This window comes from Clytia hemisphaerica, unplaced genomic scaffold (genome assembly GCF_902728285.1).
Source record: "Clytia hemisphaerica strain Z4C2 unplaced genomic scaffold, Clytia hemisphaerica genome assembly, whole genome shotgun sequence".
NCBI lineage: Eukaryota > Metazoa > Cnidaria > Hydrozoa > Leptothecata > Clytiidae > Clytia > Clytia hemisphaerica.
In genome coordinates, this window is record NW_027104489.1 from 827053 (window position 1) to 851933 (window position 24881).

Sequence of the window (24881 nt, forward strand, 5' to 3'; positions counted from 1 at the left end):
ATAGTATGAAAATTGAAAAAAATATACCGAGAAAAAGTCCTGAATCAAAAAGTGTAGACATTAAAGTAGACGGCAGAATAAACACTCGATATCTCCGGGAAAATATAATTGACAAAACTCTAGTCGAATTAGAGCTGTATTGAAGACGTTAATATCCTTTCTCACGTTAATTTCTCACGACCAGCTAAGTGAGGGAAAATACTCACAGCCAACAAGTGTCAGAATCTAAACTGTTGAAACGGCTTCTTCCTTTCGTTAGATGATTGTCCATTTTTATCATTCATGTTATACTTGTTATGTATTCGATTTAATGTTCCAGACGAATGGATTTCCGGCTCACGGTGGATTTGCGCTCTTTGCTTTGACATCAAAGGTAAAGAAGGTGATGTCGAGAGAGGCTGTTTCATCTGGTTTAACGAGGCCGGTTGTTTAGGTCTTCGGCCCACTGTAGCACTGCCGCTAGTGATGACAGGTCTTGGGGTATTTGGTACTGGAGGCGGCGGGCGTCTTTTGAGAGTAGCGGTTTTGAAGGGCGGGAAATCTTCTTCTTCAGATGGTGGGGCGGGTGGAAGAGGGCGCACGCTTGCCACTGCCGTGGGCGGTACAGCTCGAACAGGTTTTGAATGTTGAGGTATGTTTGGCTGCGTTGGTGATGTTTGTTGACTTGATGAGGGTGGTGATAAAGGGCGGCGTGCAAGGGGCGCCGTATTGGGTGCTTGAGGGCGTGGTTTCTCATCTTCGAAACTCCCACCTTGCTGACTAAAAAGAAGGTATACGATCATAGGAGTTGTTGATCTTTGAAATAGGAGCAACCAATTAATGGTGTTGATACTTAAGATTATGCTATGAATTTGGGAAAAATTGTTGGTTCAGGGCGCGACGCTGAAGGAAAAATAACCATCATTGTAATCTATGTAATTTTCTTTGGCAGGTAAAGTAGGCATTCGTTCAGAAAGAAAGTTTCTAATAGAACTTACAATCTGAAAACTTTCTTATCTTTCTTTTTCTTGCTATTTCTCTTTTCTTCTTTCTTCCTTCGCTTTTCATCATCGATAATTTTTTCAAGGTGTTCAACACGTCTCAAGTATTCCAAGTAATTTGCATGAAGACTTTTCTTCTCTTCCTCTGTGTGATCGTCATCTGAAGAAAAAGTTTCGAATGGTTTTCTATCAATGTCGGTGTCTATACCGCATTGCAATTTCCTTGTTGGACAAGGTAAGGGAAAATAAGGGAAATATTACCAGACTGGTCCAGTCAATTCCATAAGACAATGAATAGCTCGTCGAGATGGCAGTGTTGTATAAACTACTTGTATGAATGTTTTTTTTTGGTTATGGTACAGACAGACCGATGTAATGTCACATAGACCTAGGTATGTCAAGGGTAATTTTCCCAAGTTCGGATTTTTTAGTTTAGCTCACAAGGAAAGTCAGTTAGAACGGTTATAAAGAGAGAGATGCAGACTTCGTCAGCACCTTATTGACCCCATCTGGTTAGATCAAGGTAAACAAACTCTTAAGAATTCTTACACTGCAGGGAATTATATAGATGACCCGTTCCTTTGACGTACAAACTCAATGCTTCTGTTAAATTATCTTGTCGATCCGCTTCAGCCGCTCGCTGCAACTTCGCCAAACCTTTCTATAACAAAAACAATAAATTTCAAAACTTGATTCTGCCAAATCCTTACACGGCAGACAAAAAAAGAATCCAAGAAAAGTGCCTGTTCCTTGAATAATACCGATTAGTTCGAACTAAATTTACCGGAGAGAACATGTGACTAAAACCGTATCATACACGGAGGTTGGGGAATATGAGAAAATTCTTGAACAGATTTTGAGTTTTTTCTCGACATTTCAAACAAAAGTAAACAAATCAATAACTACAATGAAAAGCGATGAATAAAATCAGTATTGAAACGAATATGATACTCACATCTAGGTACTTTTTCTTGACCTTGCTCTCTAAAAAAAGAAAAGGTACACGCTTTTTTTTATAAGAATGGTGTAAATCCATTTCATCATGAATATTCTTATCTTTTTGGCGAAAGTCATCCTAAAATATTCTTACAGCATTCTTAGGCTAGGATCCTAATTCAGACTAGATTTAACATACGTACATACACGTCTCAAGCATAAAATGGGATTTTTATGAAAGGAGTGAGCCTTACTTGGGGTAATTGATAATTTATATTTGAAAATGCTCTAAACATGGCATTCTTAGCATATTCTTAATTTTTTGGTCATTTTCATCATGGACATTCTTAAGTGTATTCTTATAAAAAAAACGTGTAATGTAGATTTACAACAGGTTGAAAATTCTGAAATTTAACACCGCCAATATCATATTAAAACCAAGAAAATTGAAATACAATATAAGAAAAATAAACGCAAGAAAGGTCAACATAGAGAAAGTGACTTACTGGAATCCATGTTTTGATCTTGGTTCCTCTTTTTGATTCTTAGTGACTCGATTAATACATTTTAAGAATTTTCATCGCCGCTGAATTAAATTATTTGATCAGATGGACCAGTTTTAACATTTTAGTGTCATTTTTTATCCATTTTCATTTTTGTATAGCATTTATCTTTTATTATCTCTTACTAAAAACGAACAAAAAGTTAGCAAAAGGAAATATCAGCTCATTAAAGAATCTGTCACAAAACTCAACACAAAATTAAAAGACTTAAAATGCCACTGAAAAAAATGATTCCTTTAAAGGCAACACCATAGCAAAACATGATACAATAACTGTTTAGAAGTTCACAAAGTGCTTGTCTGTAATATCTATGGTAAATAAGATTTCCTTCAGAGATTACATCAGAGCTTTAGGATTTATCCATTAGAGATTACTAGATAAGTTGTAGAAATGTGATGAGAGGATGGAAGAAAAGTTGAAAATATTAAAATATAATTTATAAAACAGTTCATTCCGGTATGTAAATTACACAGTTACATTTTTAATAAGCTGTTTTCTAAGAAAATTATCAAAGGTACAATAAATCATGGGCTGCAGTGAATGACTCCAATCAGCCGAAAAATAGTACCAATGGCCCCAAGAAGCCGTTTTTTATTAGATTTTCATAAAAACAAAACAAAAAAATCTACAATTTTGATTTCATTATTCTATACAAAAAAGAAAAATATAAACGTATACTTCTCTCTGTTGCTTAAAACATTACCGAGTTTATGTATCGGAGGATATCGAGGGCGACGGTAAGTGAAATCGATACAAAACAAAGTCGATAGTTGATGTACGGCTCTATATCGCCTTTGTTCACCTAAACAGACGATGGTATCTTTGTGTTTTTACCGTCGTCGAGCAAAGTGGACGGTGATTTCGGTCCTATGTCAGCTTTGCTTTATACCGCCCCCCCTCGATTTATCTCGAATACATAAACTCGCTATTAACTACAGTAGAACGGGGAAATAATTGTGCTCCCCGGATCACTTGGGAAGACGAACATATTTCGAAAAAGATTAGCATTTTATTTAAAAGATATGTTCTGAAATCTGCTAAATTTCATTTGACGAAAGGGAAGGTTTGAAGGGACTTTCATGGATATTCAATATAAATGTAGTACTTTGTATAAAAGTTCTAATCTAGATTCTATGCAGTGTTAGTTACAACTCCAGCCTTTTATATCTGAAGGAGAAGAAAGAAGGCTTTGAGGAGGAAGAAAGGACACGAACATTCTAACGCTGATTGGCGACAGTCGTCGCAACGTTGATTCAGCTAATTTTGCCAACATAAGTATAAGAAGGAGCTAAATGAAAGCTCGTGCTAAAAGCTGATGTATGAAAGGCGAATTTACAATGATTACGAAAATATGACAAAGATCGAAAATAATAACAAGGGAAAATTGATTTCACATAAATAACAAAAAACAACAGGATTCCCAAAAAATTTACATTTTCATTCCATCTAACACCCAAGCAAAATTCAAGATCTTTACATGTGAGTTGGTGCATGATATTATTTCATAGAAAAGCAATCAATGTTTTCCATTGAGGTTGAAAAGTGTCCGAAATTCACCATCGTTTATCCTTCTTGTCCGAAATCTTCGGTGAATTTCTTGAGTTTGATGAGATCTTCTTCATTAACTGTTGGGCGAATGGAATGCAACGATCTCTTCATGTCAGTCTGCCATGGTGGAAATGAATACAGAAATTAAACTTAACAGATATTTTTACAAAGAACAATTTTGTATTAAAACTCTCATCAAAGCAAGGAAATGTAATGTAAAAAAAACAAAACAAAAAAAACTTTCACTGTCAGGGAATGAAAGTCACGATAGTGTCCCCAACAAGAACAAGTAAATCAAAGGGAAGTCCTCACTGCATTCGTTTAGTTTATCAACCAATCCATTTGAAAACAAAGATTGAACTGACAAAATTCGATGCATACACAAAAATTAAAAACATGTATCATAATTTAAATCAATGTTCCCGCACATTGGTAATCTTTTAATACCTCTTCAATCCAAAAACTCTCTTAAACCCCTACGTGACCTTTTTGACATCTTCAAGATTTATTAAAAGAAGATAAAAACAAAGATAGAAAAATTCTGTGCATTGACGTCAATTTTAGTATAAACTATACTGCATAACGTGTACCTTCCATTATCATAGCTTTAAAATCATCAGAAGAGTAAAACTTAAAATACTATGTGAATTTGTATGTAAAAAATTGACAAAATCTTCAAAGTTAATTAACACCTTCTTTATAAGCTACCCGAAAAATCAAACAAATCTCATCTAAAGCGTACAACCTAGATTTTTCCTAACACAAAATAAAGCAGTAAATCTATCTCAATTCACAGTTTCATGTCACAAAACAGATCACATTTTGTGTACTGACGTGAAAACAGACTAGTTAATCACGACACCACTTGATTATTTTTTTGTCAAAAAGTAAAGTCAAATTTCCGAAGGAAATAAAACTGTGACCTTTTTCCTGTAAGAAACATTCCTTGAAGAGAAAAGATGATAAATAAGAAACCAAACCTCACTATCAGCTGAAAAAACCTTAAAATACCTACTAATCGAAACAAACTGATTTTCTTAATAAACAAAGCTTTACGATTCTGAATGATATCTAGGAGGAGGCTTTGTTTCACTATAACAACCACATTGATTTTGTAAAAAGATACTTTATCTAGAGTACACGTTTTTTATAAGAACATTCAAAATTTTTGAAACCTTTGGATGTTCTTAACTTTTTGAGTTTTAAGCCTAAAAATGTTCTTAACATGTTCTTATTTTTCACCATTCTTTGAGCATTTTTGCCCATTTTTCTAAGAAACCGGCTGTTTTAGGGGCGGCAAAGCCTTAAAATGTTCTTAACTTGCTCTTAAAATCTGACCTTCGAAGCCTTATATTCTTATATAGTTTGTTCTTGTAAAAAAAAGTGTACCGGGTTCTAAAGACATTATTGAACAAACTTCCAAGACCAAACAACAGTGAAAATTTGTGTGCAGAGTAAAAAGGGTATTAGTAACAAATCACAATGGAAAATAAAGCTAGTAGTCTATCATCATAGATTTATTTAGAGATGGATATAAAAGTTGGGTTAAAAAGTAATTAGGATTCACAGAAAAACAAACAGGATTTAGAGAAAAAAAACAAACTTATAGTAACAGTTATAGACCTATGATCAAACAAAATTGAGAGAAACAACGTTTAGAAGTCTCGTTTTCCAGACAAGGGAATCGAAACGAAAGCACTTTCTCTTCTTCCAAATAATCATTACCGCCATTCGTACTTTTCCTGAGAAACTTCGCAAGAATAGTCCAACTCAAAAGCAAACACAAGCAAGGATACAATCCAAAACAGGCGCTGACACGCATTTATAAAATGACCCATTCTATCTCCCGCTCGTCTGCAGACAATAACTCCTGAACTGTCAGTTTCAAGTAGAGAGATGTAGAGGGAGAAGCCAGACAGTGTCGAAATACCTCGTTAACAATTGTTACATAAAAAACCTTCAAACGCACAGAGTGTTAAAAAAGATTGTCAAAAATTTGATCAAGGAATAACATTGTGTAAATGGAGATATCAAAAAATTTGAGTTGTAAGCGACCGAAGTGTTTACTTAAATAACAAAGGTACCACGCAAAAATGTCACTTCTAATGAAGGAAGTATTTTTACAGCCTGAAACTAAATAACTGGTGAATTTGGGCAGCCAAGAGTTTTCCTTGTGATAATAGTATGTAGATATTCAAAACATAAAGGCAATATTATAATTATGTCTCAATCAAAGTCCACCTTATCAAGTCAATGTTGGTTCAAAGTTTTATCATTCTCCTCGTCTAGTATTATCTAATTATTACATTTGAATAACATCCCGGGGGAGGAAGGGGTACCTAAGAAAGTGACTGGTTAGGGTATGTGCCGCCATTTGTGCCCGTCTTTGGAGCCTCTGAAAGTCTGTGAAAAGGTTTAAAATTCAGAATATCAAACCTCAGCCCCACTAAGGGTCGGAAAAATACTAACATTTCATCCTTTTGTTCTTTGCAAGATATAAATTTGACAAAATGTACAAATTAGTCCCAAGAAGGGTAATAAAATTCACAAAATTTTACTATGAGGTTTCATCCTATATAGTCCCGTTAAGGGTCCGACGGTCGAAAGGCGGAGTCCATAAAGAATTAAAGTAGAACCAAGGTATAAGAAAAGACTTACGAAACTGACAACAGGTTCCAAGAGTTTGTCTCCATCAACTTCCATCCAATTCATTGCAATGGCGTTCGGATCACCTGTTGAAAATAATATTCGATCTTGTTAAAAATATGGTAAAAGTTTAATGGAGGTCTAAAGGAGTATTCTGAAACGATGTGGATCCTTTTGATCGGTCTTCCGGCTGGGTCGCGGTCCTTAGAACTCGAGCATCTTTGTTCTTCCTGAGTTAAGTTTCTAGTTATTTTATTGGGCAGAAGACGTCATGTAGAGACCGAATTATCCCGTATTCTACGCCTCAAGGCCGTGTAACTAATAATTTTTTGCAACAACGAACACTGCGTGTGGCTCGGTACTAGATTCAACACTATTGAAAGTCTAGAAAACGTATAAAGAAGTTTTTTCAATAATGTGCACATTTTGAGCTGGCCTCCAAAATGGATAAAAAGTGAGACACTAAAGAGTGGTTGACTTTGGGTGGGACTCGATTAAGAGAATTCTCTTTATAAAAGGGGCTTTTTCTTGTAGTTAAAAAAGTACGAAACCATTCCTGATATTTTTAAGGTTATTAGGCTTCAATCAGAAATCAAAGAATGGTAAATCTGAAAATTTAGAAATATAAGTCCTAGATGAAATGCAATTTTGCCCTTTTTCAAGAGAATTTTACAAACCTGGGGAACAGGGCGTCAATAGATCATCTACTGTAACGTCTGGGTCGTTCCTTGATGGACCACGTACCTAGAAATAAAGATAGTAAAAACTTGACTTCTTTTGCCCCTTATATTGTACAATCAAATCTAATAAGACTAACTAGAGTATTTCTGACTTTTGAGTATAGTCGAAGCGCGTTTTGTAGAACAAAGTCCCCGAGTGTGAGGGGGGGGGGAGATAATCATAAGAGAACTTTTTATCATGAATGAAAAAGCTACAGTACTTTACTTACCTTTTTGAAGTGAGTAGCAGATTGGACTTTTCGTACAGGCTGCATCAGTGCATCTCGGACAACAATACTAATATCAGCACCTGAATATCTTTATTCATACGATAAGAAAAAGTCAAATAGAACAACCAACTAATAACACCCACATTTTTTTATCTACTGCAAATTCAGCATTTTGTCATACTGGCTTTAAGTATCGGTTTTAAGTACATTCTAGAGTATCATATTACTATACGTTAATTAAACTAGAATTAGAAAATTATGTTTAACATCATTTTGACCTCATTACTTTAACCTAAATCTTTAAAGTTAGGAATCAAATTTATTGAGCTACAAACCCATTGGAAACTTTGGCGAGTTCTTTAAAGTCTTTGTCTCCTATCGAGTGAGGAGTTGAACCAATGTGTAAATTGAACATATGTTGTCGAGCTGGTGCCTCCGGTAGAGGAATATAGATACGTTTCTCAAATCTGAAAAGAAAAAAAGCACAGGTAAATAAATCTTCTTTTGGACAGTGTTGTATGTATCATTACGGACGCAGATCATGGCTCACTTAATACAAACGCAAGATTGAGCTCATCTGTATTGGAAATCTTTGCACAAATCTTTTTTCATCACATATAAAGAAGTCCAAGTATTTTGTAAGACATCTGTAATCTCAATGAAAATATACTAGGAGGGAGAGATGGAGGTAGTAAAGGTATACAATCAAAGAAGCGACCGTAGTACAGTGGTAGAGCATCCGGCTACGGTTCGCAAGGTTGTGGGTTCAACCCCAAGCCGGGTCATACCAAAGATTCCCAAAATGGTACTTGATACCTCTCTGCTTGATGCTCAGCAACTAAGAGAAGGATCAAGGGTAACTGGAGAAATCCAGGGAGAAAGAGTGGCGCCCTCCCCTACCTTCGGGTAGATAGCTATCGAAAGAGGAGCCTTCGGGTCGCCTCCGACTGCGGTCGCAGACTTACTTACTTACTTATACAATCATTCATCTTTACCTTCTCCTGATAGCAGAATCAAGAACCCAAGGAATATTTGTTGCACCTAATACAAGAACACCATCATTGTCAACTCCCACACCTGTAAAAGCAAGAATTGAAGGTAAAATAAAGGGACAAGAAGTGAGAACATATCTCTGAATTATCTATTTAACTAGATTCATATTTATACCTGAAAATTAAATCCAATGCTCTTACCAGAACTAAAGAATTTCGCATGGTAAATAGCTCTCTACTCGCTGAAGGTGCAAAAGGTAAGAAAATATTTGGTTGAAATATTGTTGACAGTGGTGTCAAGTACAGACTGATTATATAATCATTTGAAATTTGAATAGAAGCTACAGACCTTGCATCTGTACAAGGAATTCAGTTTTGATACGCCTTGCAGATTCACTTTCGTTATCACTTCTTGAAGAACAAAGGGAATCCACTTCATCAATAAAAATAATGGAGGGTTTATGATCACGAGCCATCTGAAACAGTGTTTTGACCAATCTGAAAAGACAAGATGGTGGACAGGTGAGATAAGCCATGATTTCAAAAATTTAAAGCCTTCTAATTACTTTGGATAAGTCATGCCAAAGTTAGTTGTTGCGCGGACTGAGCCTGATTTACATCTTTTTGTCAGAACTAAATAAAAGTATAGCTTGTTTTCTATTTAAGATAAAATATTTTCTACAATGGGGTCAAACATAATGATGGAATGTTTCATTTCTTAATCAGCTGGATTACAAAGCTTACAGAATACCTTTCAGATTCTCCAAGCCATTTGGAGACTAAATCTGACGATGATACAGAGAAAAATGTCGAATTGTTAGCTTCGGTTGCAACAGCTTTTGCAAGGTAAGATTTACCAGTACCAGGAGGCTAAACAGATGAAATTTTACTTGTTTAGGGAAAACTAATTATGATACAAAAACCAGCTCTGCCAAATTAAGTTCCCACAAAAATTATATTCTTCTGCCATCTACCAACTTAAAGTCCCATTAAATCTAGTTTATATTGTGCGTTCTCCAAATCTGTGCTACTTCAGAGATAAAACAGTTTTTTCTATTCTTTAATACAGTAACAAATTTTTGCCAAAAAAGATCGTGTGATCATGAAACAAAATTTCTATCAAATTCCATATTAAATTCCTTCAAAAAAACTTTTTCTGCCATTCTCCAAAGTAAATTCCCGCTAAATTAATTTAGACCTTTATTAATAAGGTATTCTGTTGCTGTGTCACAATTTATTTAAAGAAGATAATGGCTGATTTTGAAAAAAAAAACTTTTAACTTACACCAAAAAGCAAAATACCTCTCCATGGTTGACGTTTGCCTAAAAAAGAAAAAATTCATTATCATGATAACAATATTATAAATTTGGGAAAGTCAGTTTTACTCTTCATATACAAAAAGATAAACACGGTACAGTTCCACTGTGATTTTTCATACCAGTAAAAAGATGTGGGAATTTGATAGGAAGAATAACAGCTTCTTTCAATGCTTCTTTAGCAGCTTCAAGACCAGCAACATCATCCCATTTGATATTTGGTGTTTCCATAACAATAGCACCACCAAGTTGATCTTTGAATTTCTTGTCTTCAGGATTTTCTTCACTGTCCGAATCATCATCACCACCTTTACTTCTACAAAAAAGAATAGTGAATGCTCATGGTAAAAGTCTTATAAAAGCCTTAGCACAACCCAAAATAAGTTCAAAACAGTCAAATCACAGTTTTTAGTTTTATCTTAATTCTTTTTCATTTATTTCAATGGACTATTCCAGAAATATTCTGTGGGTGGCCTGGTTTTTCAAGTGTAAAAATCAGGGGCTAGGTTCTTTTTGAGAAAATTTCAGGAGTTCCAAATATAAAAAGTCAGGGGTTCTGAAAATATTTTCAAAAATCTAAAGGGTCACATTAACTCAACATAAATACATATTTTTCTGGAAAAGCCAAATGAAAATTACTTGCTCATTTCCTCAAATGGTGTATTTTACAAAACGCTATATGGTAGAAAAACCATTATAAGTGATTATACAGGGTGTCTACGGATTTTTTTCAGGATTTTCAAGGTTTTCAAGGTTTTTTTGGTCATTTTTAAGTGGTTTTTCAAGGTTTTTTGGCAAAAACTTTGGCACTTTTCAAGGTTTTTTGATACTCAGTTGATATGGCTCTTTACAGGAATTTTTGGATTTTTTTCAGTGGTAGGTGAAAGAAAAATAGAGGACAGCAAATAAAATTCATTTACTTTTGGTGCCCGGGGAATTACTACCGCAGTTAAATTCCTATCTCCCTCTCGAGAACAATACCACAAAAAGAAATACTCCAGCTCCCTAGTCTTCCAACTGTAAAAATAAAGAATTAGAAGCATAACCAATTATTTACAGTGACCGAGGAGGCGCAACCATGGTTTGCGCCGACGAGAGAAAATTTTGATTTTGACTCTTTCAAATGGCTAAAAAATGCAAAAATCAATTGCCAAAAGAGTTGTTTTAAGGAATCCTTGAAATTTTATTGACGAACGGCCATTATTCCAAGACGCCCTGAAGCGATTTGAAAATTGGGGAACAGTCGATTTCTTAGGGCTCATGCAAACGGAAAATTTGTGACAAAAACTCAGCTGATGATAAAAGAATATATTGCATTCGTTGCGACAGAATCGCAACAGGAACAGGGAAATATGGAATTCTATAAATGTTATAAAGGGTTTAGCGCTGCAGGCGATTTTTAACTTATTCTTACTTTTCGAATGACTGGATAGTGCTTTTCAAGGTTTTTAAAAATTTTTCAAGGTTTTCAAGGTTTATCCCAGAAAATTGATAGTTTTCAAGGTTTTCAAGGTTGGGTGGTTCATTTTCAAGGTTTTCAAGGTTTTCAAGGTCCCGTAGACACCCTGTTATAGAAGTGGTTTAGTCTGCAACTGTACTGTAACTCAAATAGTCCTTAAGACAGTCTTAAACATTTAAAATGGAACCAACAAATTTGTTACTCAAAATTTTCTCTCTCTTACTTTCCACCACTTCCACCTGCAGCAGCTTTGGCTGGCTTCTTTTTGTCATCAGCGATAAACTGCTTTAATTTTTCTGCTCGGTCCAAATATTGAATACATTTTGCTCTTATGCTCTCTTTTGATCTGTCATTCTGTGCTTCATCTGTTGTTTGGAAGAAAATGATAAGTCATGATGAAAAGCCAAAGTAGAGAAATTTCCTAGAATGTAAACCTTAACTCTTTAATTGCTGGGGTCTTTAAGATTTTTGTACACCTCATTTCAAGAAAAGCAGGCTGAAGCAGGATGGGTGGCAACTAAAGGGGAAGGATAGTTGGGGGTTATTAAGGCAGTCCCATTTACAGATGACTGAATCTCAAAAAGTTTGGAAGAGGGATCTAGTTACTTATGAACACATTTAGTGAAAATTAAAAACATTGGTCTTACATTTTATAGCATGCAAGAAATATTCTACTCCATGTTCATAAAGAGAGAGTGCTTCTTGATATTCTCCGGCTTTGTCTTTCTCTGTTGCTTGCTTTACCAAATCAATTGCTTTCTATACAAATAAAAAGTTAACTTAATCAAAAGATAATAGTAATACGTACCCCAAATAAGGGATTTTTCAGGATGTAGGAAATAATTTTCATCAAGAAACTTCTTTTCTATTTCCCTCTAAATTGAGGGGAAGTAAACAATAGAAGGGAACTTACCTGTAATGTTGATCCAGATGCCATTTTCTTTTTTATTGTATTTTAATAAACACCTGGAAGTTAAAAATAGTAGCCTGATCAGATTCTAGTAGATCAAATTCTTAGCACACAGACGTAATCACAGGTAATTTTTCATGACCTCTTAGTGTCTGATAATCAAACCCTGCCACCACCTTCATGGACCAAAATGGCAAAACATTCTTTCAGCCCAAACATTGACAGTCAAGGATTATTGCAAATTAGGATACAGTACAGACTGAAGTCTCTCCTACTTAGGAGAGTAACTTAAAATAGCAACATCCTAATTTGAATATTAAACATAATAATTTTTTAACAACCCAGACATGAAAAGTTTGATTAAAATTAAATTAATCGAACCTAATCTAAAACATTCACACCATTTGAAGTAATAGGTTTGATTAGTTTTGCTGATTAAAAATTTGATTAGTTTAGTGCAACTTTGCCTTCGGCCACTTGACCAAATACTACAGCCCAACAAAACCGACCTGGTAATGACGTCGAAAGGTGACAGAAAAATTGTGTGTAATCCCTAATAGGAAGTAATTCCCTGATTTACATATTGAACAGAAGCTGATATTCAGAGTGACCAGATAAGTTTATGGAACTGATTGAACTGCAGTCTACTGATCGAACTTAATGAAACATGCACAATTTCTAAAAAAACTTAGCTTTCGATTAATTTCTTTACTCAAGCTTTAATCATTTGATGTCCAATTGGTTTGCCAAGTTTGATTGACCGGGTCTGGAACAACCAGAGACATTCGTGTCATCTTACCACTTCCAAAATGTAGATAATACGCAGGTGAGATTCTGTGCCGAATTTCATTGAGTTTCACTGGTGGAAAGTATGTAAAGCTATAGCCCAAAACCACTCAAATGTGCTAATTAGCATTCCGCAGCATACAAAATGATTTTTCTAGTGCAGAAAAATACCCAGGGCTATTTTGAAATTTTCGCTCATGTTTGCAAAGTTTTAGGCTCTGCATGGCACCCATCAGAGAAATTTTTGTCAATGGTGCAAATCTTGATGAAGAAAATTATGAAAAATTACCTAAATTTTGAGCCATAGATGACAAAATTTGACCCGCTCCAACCTTGAAAACTAATTTTGAGAACAACTTTCCAAGAAAAAGATTGGTTGATATTCAGCTGCTGCATGTTTAGCAATTGGTCGTTTTGTTTCATTTCAAGTTTTAATTAACTGTCTTTGGAACTTGAACTTGATTCAGGTAACTATCATCCTTGTTGTTTAAATACATCTTGTAGATGACTGTATTGTTTTTTCTGAAGTGAAAGCTTGATTTTCTAGTGTGACTAACTGTCGAAAATTATTGAAATGCGCAGGAAAGTTCTGTTTAGTGATAAGGCGAAATATGGCTAATCGGGCTGAACTTGCATTACAGGGAAAAATTTCCTTGCAGTTACCTCCGGAAAACATCAAACAAACAGCAAAATTATCAAAAAACTATACAATGTCAACAAAGTTTAACGTTTTGATTCCCAGGCTATCTTTTTATGATTTACTGTAGCTTTGTATAATGTTGACATACCTTGTCTAATTCTGCCATATAACTATCTGGTCTGCAAAGTAGTTACGAGTAGTTACAGTGATTTTTTTAAATAGTTTTTATCTAAAGAAGGTTTTAACAATAAACAATTTAAAGGACAGATAGCTACAAAATGACGGAATTAGACAAGGAATGTCAGTATTAGACAAAGGTACCATATGCCTTCATGGTTTCTTCCATGATTTCCAGTCCCCCCTGCCTTAAACAGCAAAAAACCCCTTATCCATTTCTCCCCCCTCAATTTGGAATTCGATTTGTACTGTGCCCTTGTTTCCTAATCCCCCCTTAAATATTTTTTTCTTTTCTAAAGTGCCCGTTAATTTTTTTGATTAGAGTACACATGGAATTTATTTTATTACAAACATGGCCCCTGGCGTGCAAATCAGATAGAGGGGGCTGTACTAACACATTTTGTAAATGCCACACTTTGTAATAGTCGAACGTGCGCACCGCACTGGGCTCAACTTCAGATTTTCCCGTTATTAAAAGGCCCAATTGTAACATTTCAAATATTTAGTATTAGGTAGCAAATATACTTTGTCCGTTTTGGCTGAAACTCGTCCCCAGGCCCCAAAAATCAAAATTTTCAAACAATTCAAAATATTATAATATAAATATATAATATTTTCAAAATATTCACCCAAGGAACATGTGTGCCAAATTTCAGCCAAATCCGACCTTTTTTGAAGTGTCCAGGCTGCCAGCCTCGTTTTGGTGAAAAACTCGTCCCCAGGCCCCAAAAATCAAATTTTCAAAAAAATGAAAAAACACACCCCAGATATTCACCCAAGAACAAGTGTGCCAAATTTCAACCAAATCCGACCTTTTTTGAAGTGTCCAGGCTGCCAGCCTCGTTTTGGTGAAAAACTCGTCCCCAGGCCCCAAAAATCAAAATTTTCAAAAAATGAAAAAAACACCCACAGATATTCACCCAAGGAACAAGTGTGCCAATTTCAGTCAAATCCGACCTTTTTTGAAGGTCCAGGCTGTCCCAAAGTTTTAGCCTCGTTTTGGCGAAAAACTCGTCCCCAGGCCCCAAAAATCAAAATTTTCAAAAAATGAAAAAAACACCCCCAGATATTCACCAAAGGAACAAGTGTGCCAAATTTCAGCCAAATCCGACCTTTTTTGAAGTGTCCAGGCTGCCCCAAAGTTTTAGCCTCGTTTTGGCGAAAAACTCGTCCCCAGGCCCCAAAAATCAAAATTTTCAAAAAATGAAAAAACACCCCCAGATATTCACCCAAGGAACAAGTGTGCCAAATTTCAGCCAAATCCGACCTTTTTTGAAGTGTCCAGCCTGCCCTAAAGTTTTCGGACGGACATACAGACATACAGACATACATACAGACAGACAGACATACATACATACAGACATTCTCAGATTATAGCTCAACTGAAGTTGAGAATAACACCTGACGCACTTTATAATAAAGGGAAATCTCCATCCAAAACAAAACTTAGAGATTTTTCTAATATTTCAAAACCGTTAAGCGAGAAATATAACAGGATGTCATAGTTTTAGTTATAAAAATGAATGTGAAGCTGCCTGACATGCTTGGAAAATCAGTTAGAGGAGACATTCAAATCTCTTTTTTGGGCAATAAGTTTCTAATTCTCCTTTTTATTATAAAAGTTAAAACATTCCATGACTATTTTTCTTTTCATAATACAACACTTAAAATTTTGCTTGGTTAAAAAAGTCAAATGATTATTCTTTCAGCCATATAAAGCTTTTCATTTATTTGTATCAGGGAATTTATCGAAAGCAGGGTTATGATTTTTCTATGTTAATCGACCCATGATTAAGACAGTAAGGTCATTCATTATTTTGCATTTTTAAGTATTTAGGACTGAACCCAGTTTATTCTATTCATTTCTAAGTCTGAAACTTTGGATCTAAATCTTAAAAATTCTCTGTTTTAAATGTATATTTAAATGTATAGTGAAGCAGTTGACAGGGCTTTTTTTACGAAGCACTTTTTATGGCATTTAAATTTATATTTTATTATAAAGTGCATCAGCTTTTGGTATTACAATGTGCAGCAGGTATTGCAACTGTGGCATTTATTACAAAGTGTTATTACAGGGGCCAAAAAATCACCCAACATTGCTGGGCGACAGAGAAAATTTTCGAATTTTTACCCTTAGTTTACCACCTTAAACCGGTATATTAAGTATAAGTAAATAAGAACTTTGCAGAGTATGAAAAGAGATTTGGATTCCCATGAATTACTTCCCCCCTTAAATTCAAAATTACTTTTTCTTTGGTCCCCTTTAAAACATGAATCCCCCTTGTTTCTGAAAATTTCAAAAATTTTGCCCTTAAAATTTTGCCCAAAATTCAAGCCCCCCCCCTTATTTTAAGGGGCGCTGAAACCATGGCCTTGAAATTGTTTAAAAATCCATGACGGTGTCAATGGGATGATTGCGTTCGATAATCTAGTAAGTTTGATTAGTTGGATTACGATAATGTTCATAATGATTGATTGCAATTAAATTAGCCCACTCCTCTGGAGTTTTAGGGGTTTCGCGTGAACAGCCACCAAAATACCATTCAGTCTAGACTTAAACTCCTATATCAGGATTAGACACTAAAAACTTTACAACAATACAATGCTGACTATTTGACATAACACATTGACAAGTTATCCCTGTGAGAATTTTTTTGCAAAACGAAAGTGGTCTCTTCTACTGACTGCTTCACAGCCCTCCTTTGCAGACTGTTTATAAAAAAAAAAATGAAAAAAACAGTGCCTTACATGACAAGCGGCTGTAAAATCTCACCCTTGATGAAACCTTTTTTATTTGTTACAATCCATGATCCTAAGGTATAGAGTATTTCTCATCTTCAATTCTCTGAAGTAAGCAAGAATTTGATTAGAGACTTATATTGTCAACAAAGTGCCACAAAAAAACATTGAATAAAAGAGAACTTTAAAAATCTTAAATATTTTCATTTTGAAGAATTTGGCGCAAAAAAGTGAATACATAGAAAAGTTTTATTTCTTATTGGTTTAGTCGAAATTGGGGATTTGGAAAATTTTTGTTTGGTTTTTTTCACAAACCAAAAATCGAAAATGAAACCACTGAAAATGAAAGTAAATCAGCCTGCACTTCAATTTCTGTAAACTTGATATAGCGTACACTTGCCTAATTGCAGACAATGGCTTATTCCGGAAACCTTACATACCGTGAGATTGGGTAACTTGCATCAGTGGAGGCAAACATGAATAGCCCTCAAATGCTCTGTCTGGTCATTAAAATACAAAGTAAAATCAAAACAAAAATGATAGAGTAGAGCTGCGAGCAGAGCTGTGTAGTTCATTTGTTTGAAATTTTGCTGCTTTGATTGGTCAGTCATTTGATGCCTATGCAAGTTTTCCTCCACTGATGCAAGTTACCCCACTTCACGGTACAGTTCTAACAAGCCAGCCAAAGAATTTGGTTTTAAAATGTGCACTGCTAGGCTACCATCATGATTTGATAGCTTTCCCTGTAACCCGGGGCTGTCTGTTCTGCAAATTACAAAAGTTTGTTATTTTCTTTACTTTTATAACCACGGCACCTGCAAGGCTGCCCCGTTATTGTGTCCTAATAGGTTGGTTGCCCCTTAAGATTTTGGAAAATTTAGGGTTGCCTCCCCCTATATTTTTGAAAAACCTCTTTTTTCAAAAAATTTTCAAAGCCTCAAAGTCCCCAATTTAAAGGGACATAACAGTACTTGCGAAATTTGTAAACAAACTGTATGCAGCAGATACAAAATCAAAACAAATGTCACATGTGAAAATAAAAAATCGAACCAAATATGTCTAATTTTGATTGTTCAATTGTTTTACAAGTTTGTTTTGGACACGTGATTTTAATTGTTTTCTTTAATGACACGTGGTTTGCGCAATGTTTACATTTTACTACTGTAATGTCCCTTTAATGCATTTTTGCCTTAAAATTGACCTTTTTGGATAAAAATTTTGTCATTTCTCTGAAAAAGGCATGTTTTTACACTGTTTTGCAAAAATATTACTATTTCACCGTCTAGTTTTTTATAAACTTGTCTCTGGGTTTACGGTCTGGTCCAACTAACTGCATATGCGAGTGTATCTAATTGGTCAGTACGTGCCCAGTTACTGAGCGGAATTTTCGCAGGGTTTTCGATATTTCTTGATGCGCACGCATAATTTATGGAAAAAGCTGACATGACAAAAAAAGAAAAACAAATGAAAATGAAAACACAGGTTCATTTCTAAACAAAATGGCTGATGGAAAGGAGCCTTTATGAATGTGGCTGACGTTTGAATATAGTTTTGAAAGTTTATTGAGTTTATAAAAGAGGTTTTATGGTAAGTAATTATGTGTGTCTGCCTGGGTTTCCAAAGTTTTGAGATTCTGTCAACAAGGGTTCACTCACTGAGGCTTGATTTTTGAGGATTACGATTTTACCAGCTTTTTAGCGATTTTTGCCTCGCTAACCCAAATCTCGCAACCTCTTTACCTTAAAGGAAGATCGAAATTAGAGTTTTTCAGTGTTCCAAAAAAAATGCAAAGCAGAATCAATTCTCAACAACAAAATACATCTTTTGGTCTTTGGGTTTGTTTCTGACGTTTTTCCTTCAAAGAATATTGATCACTTTCCTTTTCACTTTGGGCGCGCAAGAAAAAATGATTAGCTTGCGTTTTCGCCCGGGGAAAAAAAGATGAGGCGGCAATCTTGCACTGAGGGTGCTACTTAGTTTCCGCCCTATTTTGCGCCCACAATAGAATGGTCTAAATACAGGGGTATTCCAAATGATAAACGATTTTTCTGAGAGATACCAATAGTATATTGAATATTATTAACTTATTTATTTAAGTATTTTTGAGCCCTGGTTAAATAAAAAACAAATGATAGCAGTTCTGTTTTTCACCAAAACCCCGGAAAAAGTTTTTTTTGCCGACCCTATTTAAAAAATTTCGGAAAATAACTCCCAAAGGAATTCTGATACATAACCCTATTGGTTTATTTTGGAACGGCTTAAAGAAAGTCATAATGGCAGAAAATTTCAAAAGTTTCTGAGTAAATGTGTGTAATTTATCGATGTCGATGGCTTGTTGATTCTTGAAAGAAAAAAGATAACAGGTATAGCTTTTTCTAATCCTGGAATATTGAGGTTCTAGCTACACTGTCACAGACTGTGTCATTCAAAATTGTATCAGACTTTTTTAGTTGTACCAGACTCTAAAATTTTAAAACTTTGTATATGTTAAGGTAAGAGTTTTTTTCTGAAATTTTGAGTCTGGATACGGGATACCCAGGCTACTTTGAAGCGTGATCTGAAAATCTTTTCCCCCTACACAATCCATCTAATTATTGCCCTAATTATTTGGCATTTGCCCCTAAAAAAATGGGGTGGGGTGGGGCGGGGCACTATGGCACTATTGGAGATTGTGTGAGAAATAAAGTTTTTCAAAGAATTTGTGAGACTATGTTGAAAAATGCCAGAGTCTTCCAGGCTTCCGCATAAGAAAAAAGATGACGTGCGATCGTCGCACGCCTAGATTAAAATTTTGAGCCATTAATCCTTTTAGACGTGTGATGGTGTGCAAACGTTTTAAAGTAAAATTAGTTTTTTATCTCTCACTATAAGGTGAGACAGGGTATAAAAGATGCAATTTATATAAGTTTAAGAGTTTACATAGAAGCTTTCTTAGGACTAAAATGACGTCAATTTTTGACGAAGACCCTGCAATGTTATTTTTTGTAAGAGCAACGGAACTCTAGTTTTTTTAAAAATTATTTTCAACTGAGGGTTGTTTGTAAAAGCATGAAACTGCCAGTATTGAAAAAATAATTTTCATTACTTTAACTACGATAGAAGCTTTCTTATACCTTTATTCTTTTATTAGAACCCAGTTTATAAGAACATTGAGGCTGAAATTCATCAAAAAATTAAGAACATCGTAAGAACATGCCCAGCCTCAGTTTGGAAAAAAATGACAAGAAACTACAATTTTTTCTCTTTTCAAGCAGTTTTAAACAAACTTAGGAACGGATTTTCTAAATCGAGAGTCAAATATTGTCCAAATTTTACCAATTTTAAGTTCTCTTTATTTTGCATGATATTGTCGATTCAGAGTAGTCTGAAAAGTTAAGAACGCATCTAAGAACATTTCAGGCTGAAAATTGCTAAAAAATAAGCACATCCAGGCTCAGCCAAATTTTAGTTGTTCTAATAAAAAAAAAAAACGTGTATATCAAAGATTGAATCAGTCAGAAAAACGAATTAATTGGAGAGGAAAAAGCGTTTTCATAAAAAATCAGATTAAAAATGTGTTTCTCTTTGCAATATAAAGTAAAATCCCCATCCCCACTGAATCTTCTGACTTGAAAACAAAATAATTGAAATCCCCAGCAATAAAGAGTATGGGATTATTAATCCCCGTCGAGTTTTAGTCCGTTATTTTTACCCCCACTGGCTGAAAAAATCCCACCGGGTCTGTGAGAAGGGGGTGTCTTTAAAAAGATCGATAGTGATACAGGGGAGAGTAAGTGCACATTGAACAATATTAATTAAATATGCAAAAATTGTTTATCAAAACGCTTTATTAAACAACTACATTCCTCTCTCTTTGAAATTCAAAAGAGAAGATAAATGTCTAGACTTGTAATTAATGTAAAAGGAATTTTTTCGCAGGTGCTTCTCACTCGTTACTCGTTACTAAAGATAATAAACATGTGCAATGAACCGAACATTTGTTATGTTAACCAGAGAGAAAGAAAAATTACTCAGCAACAATTAACGAAGAGATTTTCTCTTCAGCAAAAAGGCAAGCAAATAAGGGAGTTTCTTCTTTTATGATGCCATAGAGAAAAGCGTGGAAAGATTGAGAAAGAAACTTCTTTTTTAAAGAAGTTTTTCTGCACATGCGATGCATCGGGCCGTCGACAAACGATTTTCCTTTTTTTTAACGGCTTCTGGCCGTAAGGGGTGGGAGGGGGGTCACTGCAATGCTGTTGAAAAAGTTAAAAAAAGGGAAAATCTCGCTTACAAATTTCATCAGTCCAAAAAGTAGAAACATGTGAAGAAAGGCTAAGACCAAAGCAACCACACGACATTCACATTATTCCCGATGACCAATTAATGCTTCCACGAGAAAAATGACTGGTCACGTGACAAAAGTCGGCAATTTTTCCCTCCGCCTCAGTTGACTCCTTGCTCCACCCATCCCGCCCTGACTTGCTGCGGGGCTTGGAGCTTCAAAATTGAAAGGTCACGGCTCAAAACCACATGTTTATTCCGTGCGAAAAGAAGAACTTTGAGGATAACGAATCGAAAGAATATGGCGGCCATGGACCAGTGAAAGTATTTACTTTTGAAGAATTTTTTGTTGACGGCCCCTAACTGTTAACAGAGCCAATAGAATTCTGCGAACAGATTTGGCATCTACAAAAAAAATACCCAGCTACTCTGTTATTTCTATATCCAGACGGTGTCAATCGAACAACTTCGAACAAAATTCGCAATCGAACCAATCAAACGTAATCGAACGCGATCGAATAATTGCGATTCGATTGTCGAACTTAATCGAATTTCCTGGGTAATATTCGATTGTGTTCGAGTAAGGTTCGATTGGTTCGATTGATAGTCGACTATGTTCGATTGATTGTTAATTACATTGGATTAATCTTCGATTTCATTCGATTACGATTATGTTCGTTGAGTTTGATTGCGATTAAATTAAATTTGAAATTGGATCACTCTGTTAGAGCTTTTTAGGGTGGGCCGGCCGAGCGCTTACCATACCATTACCAAAGCGAATAAAATCTAATACAATTGAATCAATGGAACGTAATCGAATACAATGGAACGTAATCGAAGCAATCGAACAGTAAATCCTGGGTAATATTCGATTGCGTTCGACAATCGAATTGCAATTATTCAATTGCGTTCGATTGATTCGGTGTTTGATTCGTTCTATTGACACCGTCTGGCTATAATATCATTCGTTTTAACTAAATGCTACCGTAGAATCGTCTAAGATTGACATGCGTCTTCTAAAGTCGACACCGGATCTGTGAAATAATCAAAACAAACCTTGAATAAAATTCTTGGTATCATTCTTATCAACCAAGTTCATCCATCAAACTAGAAGTTCAATAAACATTGCAACCCTTTCAATTAAAAAAACAGCCAAATTATAAGCAGTTTTACACAGCACACTAAACACATGCAAACTTCCTTGTAACTTTCTCGTGTCCAAAATTAAAATTTTACAACTTCATTACACTTCAAGTCAAGTGATAAAAATAATTTGCGGGCTTATAGCCTGGTTTCCCCTTCCTTATTTATCAAAAACACACGCTCTAGGCGCTAAGAGGCAGCAGGCCGTGATGGCCAGTATGGCGGTCACATTAATTCAAAAGGAAACCGGGTTCTTTTTATTATTTTCGGTTCACGGTAAAAAGGTCTACTAAAAAATTCCTCGCGTGCAAAATGTTGTTTTGATTTGGATATCTTTGTTCCATTGAATGAAAGCATGCTACTGTAATTAGTTTTTAGTGACTACATCGTTAAAGATTTCTTTTCGAAAAAAACCCACTTCACATTTCAACAATCTGTGACGCGATAGGGAGAGTACAATAATTTAGTGATTGATTGATAACTTTGGTATGTATTTGTTTATGTTTGATTTTTTATTTCGAAGACCAGCCTACAGCTATGTCGAAATAACAAGACGCATGTCGAAATTAAACGACTCTACGGTATACTTCGAAATCACACAAACAGAGTAGACGGGTCTCCCAGGCAGCTAGTACCACACAAGACGAGAGCGATAACGACCCACGGCATGGCCCGAACATGTTCAGGCCTCTTGATTAATACTTTTTTTTAAATGGCCCGCGCAGTTTCGAACCATGCTCGGGCCAGATTTTCGAAAACTTGCTACGATCGCGCGTGTAATTTCAGGACCCAATATTTATATTTTAAATTCCTTATTTTAGCAAACAAATTTAAAAATCTTCATCTTTATTCAAATATATATTGTTCAAATATAAAAGTTAATCATCTATTTTCCAATTAAGTTAGGAAAATTATTAAAAAGAATGATTTGAATCTTACATAATATGGTCTTCTTTTTATTCTTTATCCCGTTCCCTTTTCTCGTGGTCTTCTCCTATTTCAGCCCTGTGAATTCAGACACTTAAGTGTGACCAAAACCGGCCGTAGGCCGGCAAAATTTTGCCGACCTAGAGGTCATTTTAGGTCGGCAAAGCCGTCCTAAGTAGTTTGTTTAGGTTGGCAAAGACAAAATAGGAAGAAAATTAACGAACTAACAAATTCAGCTGCTCTATAATTGTATTATTAAGTTTTATGTTTTATAAAGAGAATGGAATGAGGCTCGGTTATCATGTGTTATCAAATGATAACACAATTAATTTAACCTAACAAATAATATTTTTCCTCTTTAGGTCGGCTTTGCCGACCCAAAACATTTCTTTTGTCAACACGCCGACCTAGAGTGTAAATTACGTCGGCAAATTAAAGCCGACTTCAGCTCAAGTTACGTCGGCTTTCAAATCAGCATTGCCGAATGCCGACCTGGATTCACAGGGCTGTATTTGAAGCAGAATTTTTCTGGATCGTTTTTTTTACTGACTGTTATACAACTTTGTGAATCAAACTGGTATTTGGAACTTTGAATTTGTCTAATGAAAATATTTAACAATGGATGATATGAATGATAAACCAGGAAAGGTAAATAAAATTCAAATCAATTGTAAATACATGGCCCGAACATGGTCCGAACAAAATGTGCGGGCCGATTCATTAATACTTTTTTGTGGCCCGAGCATGGTCCGAACAGGCACAAACATGTTCGGGCCATGCCATGGGTCGTGAGCGATATTCATGCGAGAAAATGAAATGGGCCATTCCAGAATTTGTCTGTAACAGGGGGGCGGACGACACAGGATTTCTGAGGGCAAAAGCTTTAAAAGAAGAAAATGTACGAATTTCCAAGGCAGTTACATCAATATGCCTTCTTACCTGTCTTTAAAAATATAAATAAAAGTAATCACGAAAAAGGACGCGAAAAGAAAGACATAAGTGTGAGAACAGAGTTATCAATCTCGTTAGAAAAAGTACCATTAGAAGTCATAAAAATCAACCTGAATAAATGCAATCGGAATTCCAGAGAACTTCATAATTCCCCAAACAACATTACATTACTATGTCAAACTCCCATTACATAAATTTTACAATTACGTCAGAGTAGACTACGCTCGCCACCGAAGAGGTTTATTTGGAAAGGGTAATTACATTTTATTGTTCACTTCTTTTTTAAAGATTGGCCGGGTTGGAAAAGTATGAATTTCTTTGTACATATTTTACCTACCCCAAATATTTAGGAGGCTGAGTTTTAAACAAATGGTCAAGTTGAAACGAACGATAAATGTATCAAGGTTTGTTTTATTTACCCCCTGGTGACTTAACAAAAGAGACTTAACTCGATGTTACAATCCAATTATTGAAAGTTTGTCTCGGCCTTTTTATAATGAGCGAGACATACGTTCTCTGATTACGCAATTTTCATATTGACATTTTCGAGGCATTTTGATGTAACTGCCAAGGCAATCGAATTAAAAAAGGCAAAAAAGAGTGGAATTTCCGATGCATTTTGCAAAAGTACATGGATTTTTATCGGAATTTCCGACCACCACTGGAAAAGAAAAATTATTTCCGAGGCTAGAAAAAATTAAAAAATGCACGTCGTCCCAGGGGGGGGGGGGTAACAAAAATTTTCTGCAATGGCCCAATGAATGCAATTGAATCAAAAAACCGACCGAACAACACCACCAATAGCAATAACAACCGCCATTTCTATCACTGAAAACATTCAGTAATCCAATGGACATCATGACAATTTGATATCGTATACCTACCGATTGATTCAAACAAATCGATAAAGATTTTGTGCTGTCAGCAGTTGTCGTTGAGAGGGTGATCGATTTGG

The 24881-nt window shown here is 35.3% G+C and overlaps 2 protein-coding genes across 2 annotated transcripts; both read right to left on the reverse strand.

The window, feature by feature from the left end:
- Positions 1 to 218: 218 nt before the first annotated feature.
- LOC136821524 (uncharacterized) lies at positions 219 to 2599 on the reverse strand. The gene is made up of 5 exons (XM_067077748.1): positions 2423 to 2599; positions 1936 to 1964; positions 1530 to 1641; positions 978 to 1140; positions 219 to 759 (listed from the first exon to the last, which is right to left on the reverse strand). The coding sequence occupies exons 1-5, from the start codon at positions 2430 to 2432 to the stop codon at positions 219 to 221; spliced, it is 855 nt and encodes a 284-aa protein (XP_066933849.1). The 5' UTR covers positions 2433 to 2599.
- A 1360-nt stretch (positions 2600 to 3959) lies between these two features.
- On the reverse strand, positions 3960 to 24881 carry LOC136821509 (vacuolar protein sorting-associated protein 4B-like). The gene is made up of 14 exons (XM_067077741.1): positions 24811 to 24881; positions 12304 to 12356; positions 12038 to 12149; positions 11614 to 11755; positions 10054 to 10247; positions 9900 to 9937; positions 9366 to 9484; positions 8964 to 9112; positions 8618 to 8699; positions 7958 to 8089; positions 7623 to 7710; positions 7351 to 7417; positions 6686 to 6759; positions 3960 to 4144 (listed from the first exon to the last, which is right to left on the reverse strand). Exons 2-14 carry the CDS (start codon positions 12325 to 12327, stop codon positions 4043 to 4045), a joined length of 1323 nt encoding a protein of 440 aa, XP_066933842.1. The 5' UTR covers positions 12328 to 12356; positions 24811 to 24881; the 3' UTR covers positions 3960 to 4042.